Here is a 13773-nt window from a genome sequence, read left to right as displayed (position 1 = left end):
CCAGCTTTCACCCTGACCACACCACACGATCCATCGTCTACAGCCAAGCTCTGCGATACAACTGCATTTGCTCCAACCCCTCAGACAGAGACAAACACCTACAAGATCTCTGTCAAGCTTTCTTACAACTACAATACCCACCTGCAGAAGTAAAGAAACAGATTGATAGAGCCAGAAGAGTTCCCAGAAGTTACCTACTACAGGACAGGCCTAACAAAGAAAATAACAGAACGCCACTAGCCGTCACCTTCAGCCCCCAACTAAAACCCCTCCAACGCATTATTAAGGATCTACAACCTATCCTAAAGGATGACCCAGCACTCTCACAAATCTTGGGAGACAGGCCAGTCCTTGCCTACAGACAGCCCCGCAACCTGAAGCAAATACTCACCAACAACCACATACCACACAACAGAACCACTAACCCAGGAACTTATCCTTGCAACAAAGCCCGTTGCCAACTGTGTCCACATATCTATTCAGGGGACACCATCACAGGGCCTAATAACATCAGCCACACTATCAGAGGCTCGTTCACCTGCACATCCACCAATGTGATATATGCCATCATGTGCCAGGAATGCCCCTCTGCCATGTACATCGGTCAAACTGGACAGTCTCTACGTAAAAGAATAAATGGACACAAATCAGATGTCAAGAATTATAACATTCATAAACCAGTCGGAGAACACTTCAATCTCTCTGGTCACGCAATCACAGACATGAAGGTCGCTATCTTAAAACAAAAAAACTTCAAATCCAGACTCCAGCGAGAAACTGCTGAATTGGAATTCATTTGCAAATTGGATACTATTAATTTAGGCTTAAATAGAGACTGGGAGTGGCTAAGTCATTATGCAAGGTAGCCTGTGTCCTCTTGTTTTTTCCTACCCCCCCCCCAGATGTTCTGGTTTAACTTGGATTTAAACCTGGAGAATGGTCAGTTTGGATGAGCTATTACCAGCAGGAGAGTGAGTTTGTGTGTGTATGGGGGTGGGGGGGGATGTGAGAAAACCTGGATTTGAGCAGGAAATAGCCCAACTTGATTGTCATGCACATTGTGTAAAGAGTTGTGACTTTGGATGGGCTATCACCAGCAGGAGAGTGAATTTGTGTGTGCGGGGGTGGAGGGTGAGAAAACCTGGATTTGTGCTGGAAATGGCCCACCTGATGATCACTTTAGATAAGCTATTACCAGCAGGACAATGGGGTGGGAGGAGGTATTGTTTCATATTCTCTGTGTATATATAAAGTCTGCTGCAGTTTCCACGGTATGCATCCGATGAAGTGAGCTGTAGCTCACGAAAGCTTATGCTCAAATAAATTGGTTAGTCTCTAAGGTGCCACAAGTACTCCTTTTCTTTTTGCGAATACAGACTAACACGGCTGTTACTCTGAAACCTGTTTTCAGAGAATTATCCATGACTCGAAGATCTCTTTCTGGAGTGGTAACAGCTAATTTAGATCCCATCATTTTATATGTATAGTTAGGATTATGTTTTCTAGTGTCCATTACTTTGCATTTATCAACATTTAATTTCATCTGACAATTTGTTGCCCAGTCACCCAGTTTTGTGAGATCCTTCTGTAGCTCTTCACTGTATGCTTGGGACTTAACTATCTTGAGTAGTTTTCTATCATCTGCAAATTTTTGCCATCTCACTGTTTACCCCTTTTTTCCAGATCATTTATGAATATGTTGAATAAGACTGGTCCCAGTACAGACACCTTGGGGACACCACAGAATCACAGAATATCAGTGTTGGAAGGGACCTGAGGTGGTCATCTAGTCCAACCCCCTGCTCAAAGCTGGACCAATCCCCAACTAAATCATCCCAGCCACGGCTTTGTCAAGCCTGACCTTAAAAACTTCTAAGGAAGAAGATTCCACCACCTCCCTAGGTAACACATTCCAGTGTTTCACCACCTTCCTAGTGAAAAAGTTTTTCCTAATATCCAACCTAAACCTCCCCCATTGTAACTTGAGACCATTACTCCTTGTTCTGTCATCTGCTACCACTGAGAACAGTTGAAATCCATCTTCTTTGGAACCCCCTTTTAGGTAGTTGAAAGCACCTATCAAATCCCCCCTCAACCGTCTCTTCCGCAAACTAAACAATCCCAGTTCCCTCAGCCTCTCCTCATAAGTCATGTGTTCCAGTCCCCTAATCATTTTTGTTACCCTCCGCTGGACTCTTTCCAATTTTTCCACATCCTTTTTCTAGTGTGGGGCCCAAAACTGGACACAGTACTCCAGATAAGGCCTCACCATTGTCAAATAGAGGGGAACGATCACATCCCTCGATCTGCTGGCAAAGCCCCTACTTATACATCCCAAAATGCCATTGTCCTTCTTGGCAACAAGGGTATACTGTTGACTCTTATCCAGCTTCTCGTTCACTGTAACCCCTAGGTCCTTTTCTGCAGAACTGCTGCCGAGCAATCCACACCATCCTCCAGATCATTTATGAAGATATTGAACAAAACAGGCCCCAGAATCCACCCTTGCAGCACTCCACTTGATACCGGCTGCCAACTAGACATGGAGCCATTGATCACTACCCATTGAGCCCGACAATCTAGCCAACTTTCTACCCACCTTATAGTCCATATTTCTTTAACTTGCTGGCAAGAATACTGTGGGAGACCGTATCAAAAGCTTTGCTAAAGTCAAGGAACAACACGTCCACTGCTTTCCCCTCATCCACAGAGCCAGTTATCTCGTCATAGAAGCCAATTAGATTAGTCAGGCATGACTTGCCCTTGGTGAATCCATGCTGACTGTTCCTGATCACTTTCCTCTCCTCTAAGTGCTTCAGAATTGATTCCTTGAGGACCTGCTCCATGATTTTTCCAGGGACTGAGGTGAGGCTGACTGGCCTGTAGTTCCCAGGAGCCTCCTGCTTCCCTTTTTTAAAGATGGGCACTACATTAGCCTTTTTCCAGTCGTCCGGGACTTCCCCCGATCGCCATGAGTTTTCAAAGATAATGGTCAATGGCTCTGCAATCACATCCGCCAACTCCTTTAGCACTCTCAGATGCAGCGCATCCGGCCCCATGGACTTGTGCTCGTCTAGCTTTACTAAATAGTCCCAAAACACTTCTTTCTCCACAGAGGGCTGGTCACCTCCTCCCCATGCTGTGCTGCCCAGTGCAGCAGTCTGGGAGCTGACCTTGTTCGTGAAGATAGAGGCAAAAAAAGCATTGAGTACATTAGCTTTTTCCACATCCTCTGTCACTAGGTTGCCTCCCTCATTCAGTAAGGGGCCCACACTTTCCTTGACTTTCTTCTTGTTGCTAACATAGCTGAAGAAACCCTTCTTGTTACTCCTAACATCTCTTGCTAGCTGCACCTCCAGGTGTGATTTGGCCTTCCTGATTTCACTCCTGCATGCCCGAGCAATATTTTTATACTCTTCCCTGGTCATTTGTCCAATCTTCCATTTCTTGTAAGCTTCTTTTTTGTGTTTAAGATCAGCAAGGATTTCACTGTTAAGCGAAGCTGGTCGCCTGCCATATTTACTATTTTCTACACATCGGGATGGTTTGTTCCTGTAACCTTAATAAGGATTCTTTAAAATACAGCCAGCTCTCCTGGACTCCTTTCCCCCTCATGTTATTCTCCCACTATTTATTTTTCTCCATTCTGAAAATGGACCATTTATTCCTACCCTGTGTTTCCTATCTTTTAACCGTTATCAATCCATGAGAGGACCCTCCCTCTCATCCCATGACAGCTTATTTTGCTTAAGAGGCTTTTAGTGACGGATCTTGTCCAAGGTTTTCTGCCCCATGGCAGTCAAGATGGAGCCCAGAGCCTTGCGGAGTCTGTAGACTGCAGGTCTGCCAGCAGAACCCTACAGCAGCTTTGATGAACGCACCTCAGGGTGCGGCTGATCTTGGAGCAGCTGCATACCCAGTGTCTCAGATGGGCTCGTACTCGGGCAGCCAGCCCCTCCCGCTACACTCTACTTTTAGTACGCGAACTCACATGGGTGTGCCTCCTCCTCCTTGAGCAGAGATTTGCACCTCCGCTGGCAGCGCAGATGGACCAGCTGTAACTGGCCCCAGGCCACCCCGTCCTAACTGCTGGACCAGACTTGGAGTTTGTGCTGGAGCAGCTACATCAGCTGCTGAAAGAGGAGCTAGTCCCTGTCCTTGGCAGCTGGTAGCTAGGGCTGGAGAGGGCTCCTGGAGGGTCCCATGAAGGCTGCAGCTCCCCCAGGTCTGCCCTTCCCAGCATGCTCTCCTTGCCCCTAAGGTACAGTATATCCACTGGATCCCCCTTCTCCACATGCTTGTTGACCCCCTTAAAGAATTCTAGTAGATTCCTGAGGCATGATTTCCCTTTACAAAAACCATGTTGACTTTTCTCCAATAAATGATGTTCATCTATATGTCTGACAACTCTTGAGCCCGTAAAGTGAAGGTATAAAAGGTAGAGCAGCCCCCAATTGCCTCAACTTCTTCACTAACAAATCCAGGTAAGGACTCCATAACACTGGGAAGGAGGACGAGTTGAGAGAGCCATAGGGACAAAAGCATCTTGAATAACCCCAGTTACTGTAAAGTAAGTAACCTCTCTAAGCATTTGCCCACTGAGAGTAGCTAGAAGTTATCCCACAAGGACATGGGTGACTGGAGTCCCTATCTAAATGACTGTAGAACAGCCCTGCTAAGTTGTGCATCTGATCTAAAAGCTGAGCCAATGGTCTGAACTCCTGGTAGTTGTTCTACAGATTTCAAGAATAGGGACTCTCTTAAACAAGTTACTCACATTGAATGTGAACTAACCTGAGAGGGAATGGATAGTTTATTCAAAGAGCAGGACATTTTAATGCAGTTTATAACCCATTTGGACACACTTTTTGAGGTAACAGACTTAGATTTATAAAAGACCATGAAAAGCTGAGATGATTGCAGAAAGGCTTTGTCCTGGAAAGGTAAAAGGAAAAAAGACATAGCCCTAAGAATATCTAGTGTGTAGAGCATGGATTCTTCAACAGCGTAATGAGTATTTAGGAAAAAATACCAGTAGGTGAATAAATTGGTTTATAGGAAAATCAAGCAATTTTTGGTAGAAATTTCAGATGAGCTGTGAGAGTTACCTGGTCCTTGTGAAATATTGTATTCGGCTGTTCAACCATTAAGCTTGATTTTTGTCCCCTCTACAAGCCAAGAGGATGGGGACTCAGATGACCATTTTATCAGGAGGGGGATACATAGGCTGAGAAGGAGACTCTTTCAAAACGGCAAGTATCCCATTCAAGTCCCAGATAGGGAATGGCTCCCTCATTGGTAGAAACACATTAATCATGTTTTTAGAAAATTTAGAAACAGTGGGATGGGGAAAAAATTGGATGATCGTCAACAGGTGGATAGTATGCTGATACAGGGGCTAAATGGACTCCAACCAAGCTAACCAAAAGCCACACATTCTAATGACAATAGGTAGCCCAAAACAGAAGAAGCCAAGAGTTGAACATGATTCTGAATAGACTACAAAGGGAAGACCTCTTGCAGAGATGATGAATGGGATCTATTCATAAAATAAAGTCAGCAAGAGTCTATGCTGTTAAATGCATGGACTGAGTCTGGGGGCAGCATCAGGCCTTGGCTCTGTCAGATGATGTCCAGTAGGTTCAAAAAGAGGAAGAGGGGGACTGATCAACTGATGCATTAGATAGGAATACCAGAACTGACATGCCCAGGCTGCAGCTATCAATATCACTTGAGTCTTGTCCTGGAATGCCTTCATTAGAACCCTTGGAATTAAGGAACTAAAGGAGGGTTGTGGGGGAGACAAACCAGGTTATTTTAGCAGCAGAGTGGAAATGTGTCTCAGAAATCTCACGCTTACTCCCGCCCAGGAGCAGTCCCATGGCAGTGAGAAGGAAAGGAGTGGCAGCGGGGCTGTTCTGCCTTTTATACCCTAGCTGTAAGGGATGCAAGGATGTACAGGGTACATGCACAGCCCCACCAGACAATGATGGTTAAAAGACTCCAGGTTCTCTCACACACACTGGGATCTGCATGGACAAATGTTCAAAGAACTGAAGTGTTAAATGACTGCTCAGCAATGCACCACAATTCACCCCTCATTTACATAACCATCACATTAAAGCTGTATAGCATTAATCATTAAAACAGATCTCAGACAATAAATCTACTGTTTCCAACTATAAATTGAGAGGGTTTCTTACATCATCATCTTTCGCTAATTTAATAATGCTGCAGAATTTAAATACCGGCAACTTTCCTTCTCCCTCATTTAAACACAAAGCATATCAAAATTATAGAATTACTCTTGGCTTGGCCATGAGCAGCCCAATATAGTGTCAATTTTTTATGTGCAATAAAGCAACAGCATGTAAAAAGCTACTAAAATGCAAGTCATACTCAAGCATGTGAGCCACAGAGAAATCAAAGACTGCCTGCAACTGTCATTCAAGGCTCAGTCATCTTCATACAGGAAAAATGAAACATCTGTGCCCCAGAAAATTAAGTTATATATTGCATAATTCATTTGGTGTCTGCCATTGGAGCCAATTTATTGTTCCAGTGATAAACATGTTTGATTATTTTTGTTTTGTTTTCCATCGCCTCAGTGGTCTTCCTGTTTATCTAACCATCCTACAACACATAACAATGTAGATAGCAATTATAAAAAACAGGGTTATAGTCTGCTGGTAAGATGTGGGAAATCATCAGTCTTGTTAAACACATTAACATGGCACCAGTATTAAATATTATAGCCAATGAAATTTTATTCCGTTTGATTCTTTTGGGTCCATTCTATAGTTATATCTGAAAGTGCTGTCATTGCGTCCTAAGCATACAAGCATCAGCAACTGACCACCTTTTTATTCTCTGGTTGCTTCCCCCTCATCTGATTTAAGTACTTCAATATCTCCTATATTAACTCCTCCCCTTGTCAGTATACTCATCATCTCACCTCTGCTTTGAAACACATTACTTACTCCTTTACAAGAAGTTTCCATTCATCCTTGGTAACCTGAGCTATTCACTCCCTCACACCCCATTAACGGGATATATATGTTCTGTATGTACATATACACAATAGATTAGCTTATGATTATCCTAGCTGTACAGCCACTGACGAGTTTCTTGCAGAACAGAATGCTATGACCAGCCAGAGTGCCAGCCAAAAAGCATATCTTTCCCCATGAGTCAGGGAGCGGAGAAACTGCTCTCTTTGTAGAAAACAAGATTTCTTTTTAATTGCAGTACTGGGTTTCTAGATAGCACTAGTTGATAAATTTCATATACAATACTATAAGCAAATTCCCACCACTGATAGGGATCTTGCTTCAGGATCATAGAGATAGAAAGGGTTTATCAGATTGAGATCATCTATCTTGTAAATATAGGATACAGTCTTCCAGTAGGATGACATATCTGGTTACACTGATACCATATTGTATTGACTAAGGTGATTTACCAAGTAATTGTCCAAGATAACTTTAGCTTTATTACATTCATAACACCTTCTTACATAAGGTGACATAAACCAATTTATTTTGGGACATCACATTTCCTGACTGCCTGTTTGATTTTGTTTTTTTATAATAAATATGTATTTTGGTTAAAAAGTACAGTGAAATAGAAATGCCAATAAAACTCATAGAAGAAACCTTTGGAGTTAAGAGATTCCTTTGAAAAAAAACTATTTAAAATTCATTTCAATAAAAAATACCCAAAAAAGGATTAATCAAATTTAGTAACTAGTAAATATTTACAGATAAGGCAGTTTACAAGTATTGAAGGCAAGGTTTAAAAACTTATCCAGTCTGTAGGACTTTGCACTGTTAAAAGTTTAACTTTGCACAAGTTAAAAACGACACTCTTCTTAAAATCTTTTCCAGTTCAAAACATGAGATAAAACAGTTTCGGGTTCTACACCTATCAATTCCCAATTTCTAACTGTTTTTCATCCCCAGGTTCCAGTAAGAAAAATCTGTACAAACAAGACAAGAAACTGACTGGCTACAGAAGAGAGGAGAGTGACTAACTATCCAAAAATGTTGTCAAATGCACAAAATACACAAATTGAAAGAATTAAGAAAAATTACTTTCTCTAATATTTCAGTTACAGTAATCTTAATTATTCCTTGTAACAATAGTAGGTAAAAAAATATCCAGGTGGAAAGGCTGCTCTTTCAAAATACAGTTATGTTAGACAGTATTATTTGACTAAAAACATGAATCATATTTTAAAAATAAAGTAGCTATATTCCCAGGAATTAGCAATCTTATTGTAATGATTACATTTCTGTAAATTGATTTTATTTATTGTCAGTTGCTCTAGATGTCAATTCATTTACTATAACTTCCTGCTTAGAATTTACATCACTTTTGAAAAATTTACAAAAATTGTCTTTTGCTTGGTCAATATAGACTTGACCGAGCAAACATTTTGCTGGCTCAGGGTCAAACGGATCCAAGTACCTTGCTGGATTGATTGTTATGTCTTTAATATACAGTGACAAATTATTAAACTCCCATTGCCTCTAATGGGGCCAGGATTTCCCCCAGGATGTTCTGATCATGTATGGGGTTAGAAAATTTTTGGCAGAACATAGTGAATCCTATTTAAACAGTAACTTATTTGCTGATACCAAAGGCTGGATATAGAGGTATTTTGCATAGAGGTAATAATTTTATCATCCATAAGTGTAAGAATAAATGTGTTCATTTTGTGCTATGAATGGACAAATGTAAAATTGCTCTTCTGTGGAATTCCAACACATTGCCTGAAGTGAGACCTAGAACAGCTGAAATGGCATGTTTACTTTTGCTTTAAAAATATACAAAGCATAAAAATATCCATTGATGTGGCAACCCTTAATTGATTTGTAATTTGAGCAAGTTATTTTATCACTGTTTCTTCAAACTTAGAAAAAATGGAGGATATGGTTTGGGGAAACATAGTGCTTAGAATAATTTTACTTATTTTTATTGAGTCATAATAGATCAGTTATCCAAAATAAGTGACTTTAATTGGAAATGTTAAATACCACTCATTTTACTGTAACACCAAGAACATGTAAAGGACAAGAAGTAACAGTGATAAAATCTTTGATACTTAGTTGATAAGCAACAGTTGTTACAAATTAAGGCTGTGATCTTATTCACATACTTAACTTCGCACACTGTTAATAATCACATTAAAGTCATTGGGACTCCTTGAGGACATAAAGCTAAACACATATATAAATCCGCAGAATCAGGGCCTAAGGTACGTTCGGCAGAAGAACGTCAATATTCTCAAATATTATAATCTCAGTATGAATTCTCTTTCCTCCTCAGGACTAGTCTACTCTGAAAAGTTATATTGGCTTAGCTAGATCTCAGGTGTGTGAAAATCCCACCCAAGCAACATAGGTAAGACAACCTGACTCCTGGTGTAGATGGCACTAGGATGACAGAATCCTTCCATCAACCTAGCTACTGCCTCTTGGGAGGTGGATTACCTATAGTGATGGGAAAGCCCTTCTGTTGCTGTAGTCAGTGTCTACACTGAAGCACTACAGGAGCACAGTTGCACTGTTGCAGCGTTTGAAGTATAGACGTAGCCTTAATTAAATGAATGTCCGTGTCTGATATTTCTGTACATTTTGTTTTTTTTAATATAAAAATAACTGTAGAAAAAACAAACTACACATGATTTTTTACTATAGCAACAGAGTGGATTAAAAAAATCTACCTTTAGAAACGGATTTTCAGTGGTACTGAGCACTGACATCTCCCATTAGCGGCAACGGAGTTGTGGTAGCTCAGTATTTCTGAAAATCAAGCTCCTTGTAACTTCATTAAATCTCCATATTCTTTATTCTGCATCCTTGTTCTTTAAAAAAAAATGACAAAATATGTTTTTCTTCCCCTAAGATCAAACCATAATCAGTGAAACAGATTTAATCATTCACCTCTGTGCAAGTTTGATAATGGGTGCCCAGTGTACCAATACCAAAAAACAATCTTATATACATGTGTCACTCCTTGTGATGAATGCTACTTTTCCAGTGGCTTAAGCACATATTAGAGTAACCATAAAAATTAATGAAAAAAGGCCCCACTTTTACCAAAATTCTCTGAAAAGACTTGCTCTCCAAATTGTTGTCAGGCTTATTCTGGCAGTCATGTGCCTTAGCCCACCCAGCCTCACTCTGGGTAATTCGTACTGTAGGGTACTGTAGAATATAGGGTATACTGCCTGAATGACTTATTTGCATGGAACAAGATAAAAATGACCAGCAGTTTGCAATTTGGATACTTTTTCTCAACCATGTTGCTTATATACCTTTTCAGACAGACTCACTAACAGGTACTCAGAAATCATGGTGACTAAGAAAGGGAAGGGAAGAGATGGGTTTGGATTTTTACTGACCAATGTGTTATACTGACTCTTATACTTTTTTCTCCCGACTAAGACACACCCGTACATTTCCCCCCCATTGTTATATGCTTGTCACTGTTCAGTGATAGTACCCATACAGCAATGCAACTCATCTGTTTTTCTAAAAAAAATTATATCGAATAAATAAAAGCACATAATAAACAACAAATATAAAAAAAAATGGAAAACCATAAAAAAGGCAAATATAAGCTCAGCAGCAACGTAAAACAGTCGAGTGGGAGAGCTGCATTTGGAGAATACTTCCAACACTCTTGGCTTTGGTGGTGACTTTGCGTTGTAGAGGTAAAATACTTGTTTTCTGCTGGAAGGATAATGGATGCTCAAGCAAGTGCTTCCTGGTGGCTGACTACCAAAATAGTATTGGCACTGGTCTCAGAGAAACATGGTTGGGTGCCCTCCCAGCTAAGAGATGGGCACAGCAAAAGCACAAACCAAGACTGAACACTTGATTTTTGTTTTTTGTTGTACTGTTGAGGGTGTTTTATCTGTCTAATATATTGGCCGCGCCTGTGCTGGATACTTATTTAGGCCTGTTGCTTTATTTGTATAATTTTGTTCACTGAATTCTGTTAAAACACCCAGAAGATTTGGGGCATGTTGAGCTCAGAAATTCAAATAATTATCTATATAACAATATAACTATGGCTGCCTGTATGTCTATCTCCCCTTCCAAATCTTACTCTCTTCTGAAGGGAAACAGAATTTTATGTCAAATTATAATTGTACTGTATTACAGTTCTGAGGTGGGGTTCAGGCTATCGACAATATAAATCACACTGAACAGGAGAGGAGGAGAGGGAGAAGGGGACAATGACTAGGAAAAGGAAAAGAAATTGAGCAGAGAAAAGGAGGCAAAAAAGAAGAGAAGGAGATGACGAGGAAGCACAAAGAAGGAGAAAGGAAAAAGGTAGCTATCACAATCTCACCACCAGCTACCAGCTTGTTCTTATTAAAGAAGATTCATATGATGTAGAGAGGAATCTGGTGGCCCTTGAGTGAAAAGAATGAGGACCCATAAAACCACTTGGATTTGCCTCAGACAGATGCTGAGCACAGAAAAGGGAAGCTCAGTATATGGCTGCTCTTAGGCATTCTTTTCTCGAACCCTTAGACTTGCATGGGCCAGGTCCTCACCTATTATAAATCAGAATAGCTCCATTGAATTCTTTACAGCAGCCAGTTTATACCAGCTGAGGATCTAGCTAACATGAGTTTAGCTTCTGGTTCTTTAAAAAAAAAAAAAACAACAACAACAAAAAAACGACGACACTGACAATGTAATAGCAGTGAATTCATGTAACCAAGAATAGTCAACACTTTTCCTCCTAAAGTTCCCGATATTGGAGGATTATGTGAGTGTCACAGGCATACATAATAGCTGTATATATGAAAACTATTTATTCCAAAATAATCCTCCCTTACAGGCAATACTAGGTCCTATTGCAAGCTCTCCCTGGGGTGATAATGCTATTTTTTCCAATTTAACCTTTTCCAATTTTATTTTCAGGAACACATTTCAGATTCTCTAGTTCTCTTTCCACAGTTGTTTAACCTTTAAAATACAGTAACAGCAAAATAGCTGCAGGCTGAACTGTAGACTGCTGTTGTAAACTGCAATATGGAACCTTTTGATTACTTTTTTGTACCAGTTAATACAAATAGGTTCAGCACTCCAGTGAACTGGAGATCCAGTTGTAAATTGCATTCTATCCTGTGATAACTTTGCAAAGGTTTCTACTAAGTCAAAATAAGGTGATGTCAGAATCTTTTTCATTGAATGCAGATTACATTTTCTAAATGTAAAAACTCTTGCAGGGAGAGAAGGGAAATGGGATGATACAGATTTGTTTACAGGATTTGGGTGGTCGGGGGGGGTTCGAAACACTTGAAATGTGTATTCTGACGTTAGTAGCAATTAAGTCTTAAGGCGAGAAAACAGATATTTGGATTATTAACAGGCAAATGAGGATCCACATGTGCAGTTCTTTGTGTCCAGGCCAAGCACCATTCATCAGATGAGATTCTATCTGTGTATGCAGGAGGATCTGCCTATGCAGAATCAACTACAGGATCAGGTCTAAGGTTGTTTCTTGAGAGGGAGACCGTCTTTATTTGTGTCTTGCACATTGCCTAGGACATAAACATGCTTAATAGAGTCATCTTAATATTAACAATATTAAGTAATAGTAATTAGGATTTCTTATGTTGCTTGAAGGTGAAGGTACGGTAGCTTCAAGCATCATAAAAGTAGTAAAATGAGGGATTTCCTCACCCTAGAGTGCAATACTATTCTATAATGACTCAACTAAACCCTTATCTATAGGATGTACCCACAGGTGGATATACTGATAGCAAGTTAAGAGGTCATTTGCAAGAATGGATCCACTGCTCTTTTTGTAAAGGAATTAATTAAATGAAACATGGTTCCAACTACAGTATATCCTGTCTTTCCTCTTTGGATTTTCCCCACACTAAGCTCCTTTTATGGGGCTAAGTAGTAAATCAGTAATTCAGCCATTCCTTCTTTGCTGTTGAAGTGTTATACAAACAGAGAAGATGAGGTCAGACTTGCTGGCCCCTTTAACTGTGTACAATTCTTTCCAGGGACCTCGTTGTTTTCACTTGCAAGTGTAAAGCAGTTGGGGACGTCTCAAGGAATGTCATTTATCTAACCCAAAAGCTAAACTGTGTAACAAAAAAGGTATCTGTGTTTTAGATCCAAAATAAGACTATACCTAGTGCTCACCATTTAAAAGCTAGTATTTATGCATAAATCCCACTCAGTGCTATGCACGATACGTGGTATTTCCTACATTAAATACAGTAACTGTAGTAAAGGGGTGGGGAGCAATAATTGCCTCTTCCAGGGAGGATGAAGAAATATTTGTTTGAGGCACTGTCACCTTATCAGCTCTTCTTTCTTGCTCCTTTGGTTGGTATGATGTGGGGGGATGGATAGGACAGGAGAGTGCAGTCTCTGAATGCTCAATCTGAGAGCTAGGTGCCTTGGAGAACTGCAACAGTAGTCTGCCCTAGCATCCCAAAGTGGCCATTAGGGAGGGCTTTAAGGAAAGGAGGGAGGCACCAGTGCTGGTCATATCAAAGGGGATGAGGAACAGCTCAAGGTGGAAGCAACCTTAAAGAGAAGGCTCCAGAGGAGTCAGGCTTCGGTTGATAATCGAAGTAACGGTGGATACAAATCTGCATTTCTGTGACAATGGAGCTATCTCCGTGGAAACCTAATGAGTCTGGGTAGTAGAAACCTGCAATACCAAGGGTGGTATGGTCTGTGCCAGTACTGGTTGACTGATGGATCTAGTTACCATAGGTAGCAA

The 13773-nt window shown here is 40.6% G+C and overlaps 1 protein-coding gene across 10 annotated transcripts in view; it reads right to left on the bottom strand.

Moving 5' to 3' along the window:
• CUX1 (cut like homeobox 1) overlaps window positions 1-13773 on the bottom strand; it is a 402508-nt gene that overhangs the window by 151049 nt on the left and 237686 nt on the right. Inside the window, exon 1 of one of the 10 annotated variants that reach the window (XM_073315647.2) lies at window positions 539-769. The exons of the other annotated variants lie outside the window; for them this stretch is intronic. Coding sequence (XP_073171748.2) covers window positions 539-546 — 8 coding nt within the window. The 5' untranslated portion in view covers window positions 547-769. Of the gene's footprint in view, window positions 1-538; window positions 770-13773 lie in introns of those variants that run through there. 10 annotated transcript variants of the gene reach the window in all.

The sequence above is a fragment of the Lepidochelys kempii genome, chromosome 17 (genome assembly GCF_965140285.1).
Source record: "Lepidochelys kempii isolate rLepKem1 chromosome 17, rLepKem1.hap1, whole genome shotgun sequence".
Classification (NCBI taxonomy): domain Eukaryota; kingdom Metazoa; phylum Chordata; order Testudines; family Cheloniidae; genus Lepidochelys; species Lepidochelys kempii.
Note: the sequence above shows the minus strand (reverse complement) of the source record. Positions and strands in the feature narration are given on the sequence as shown.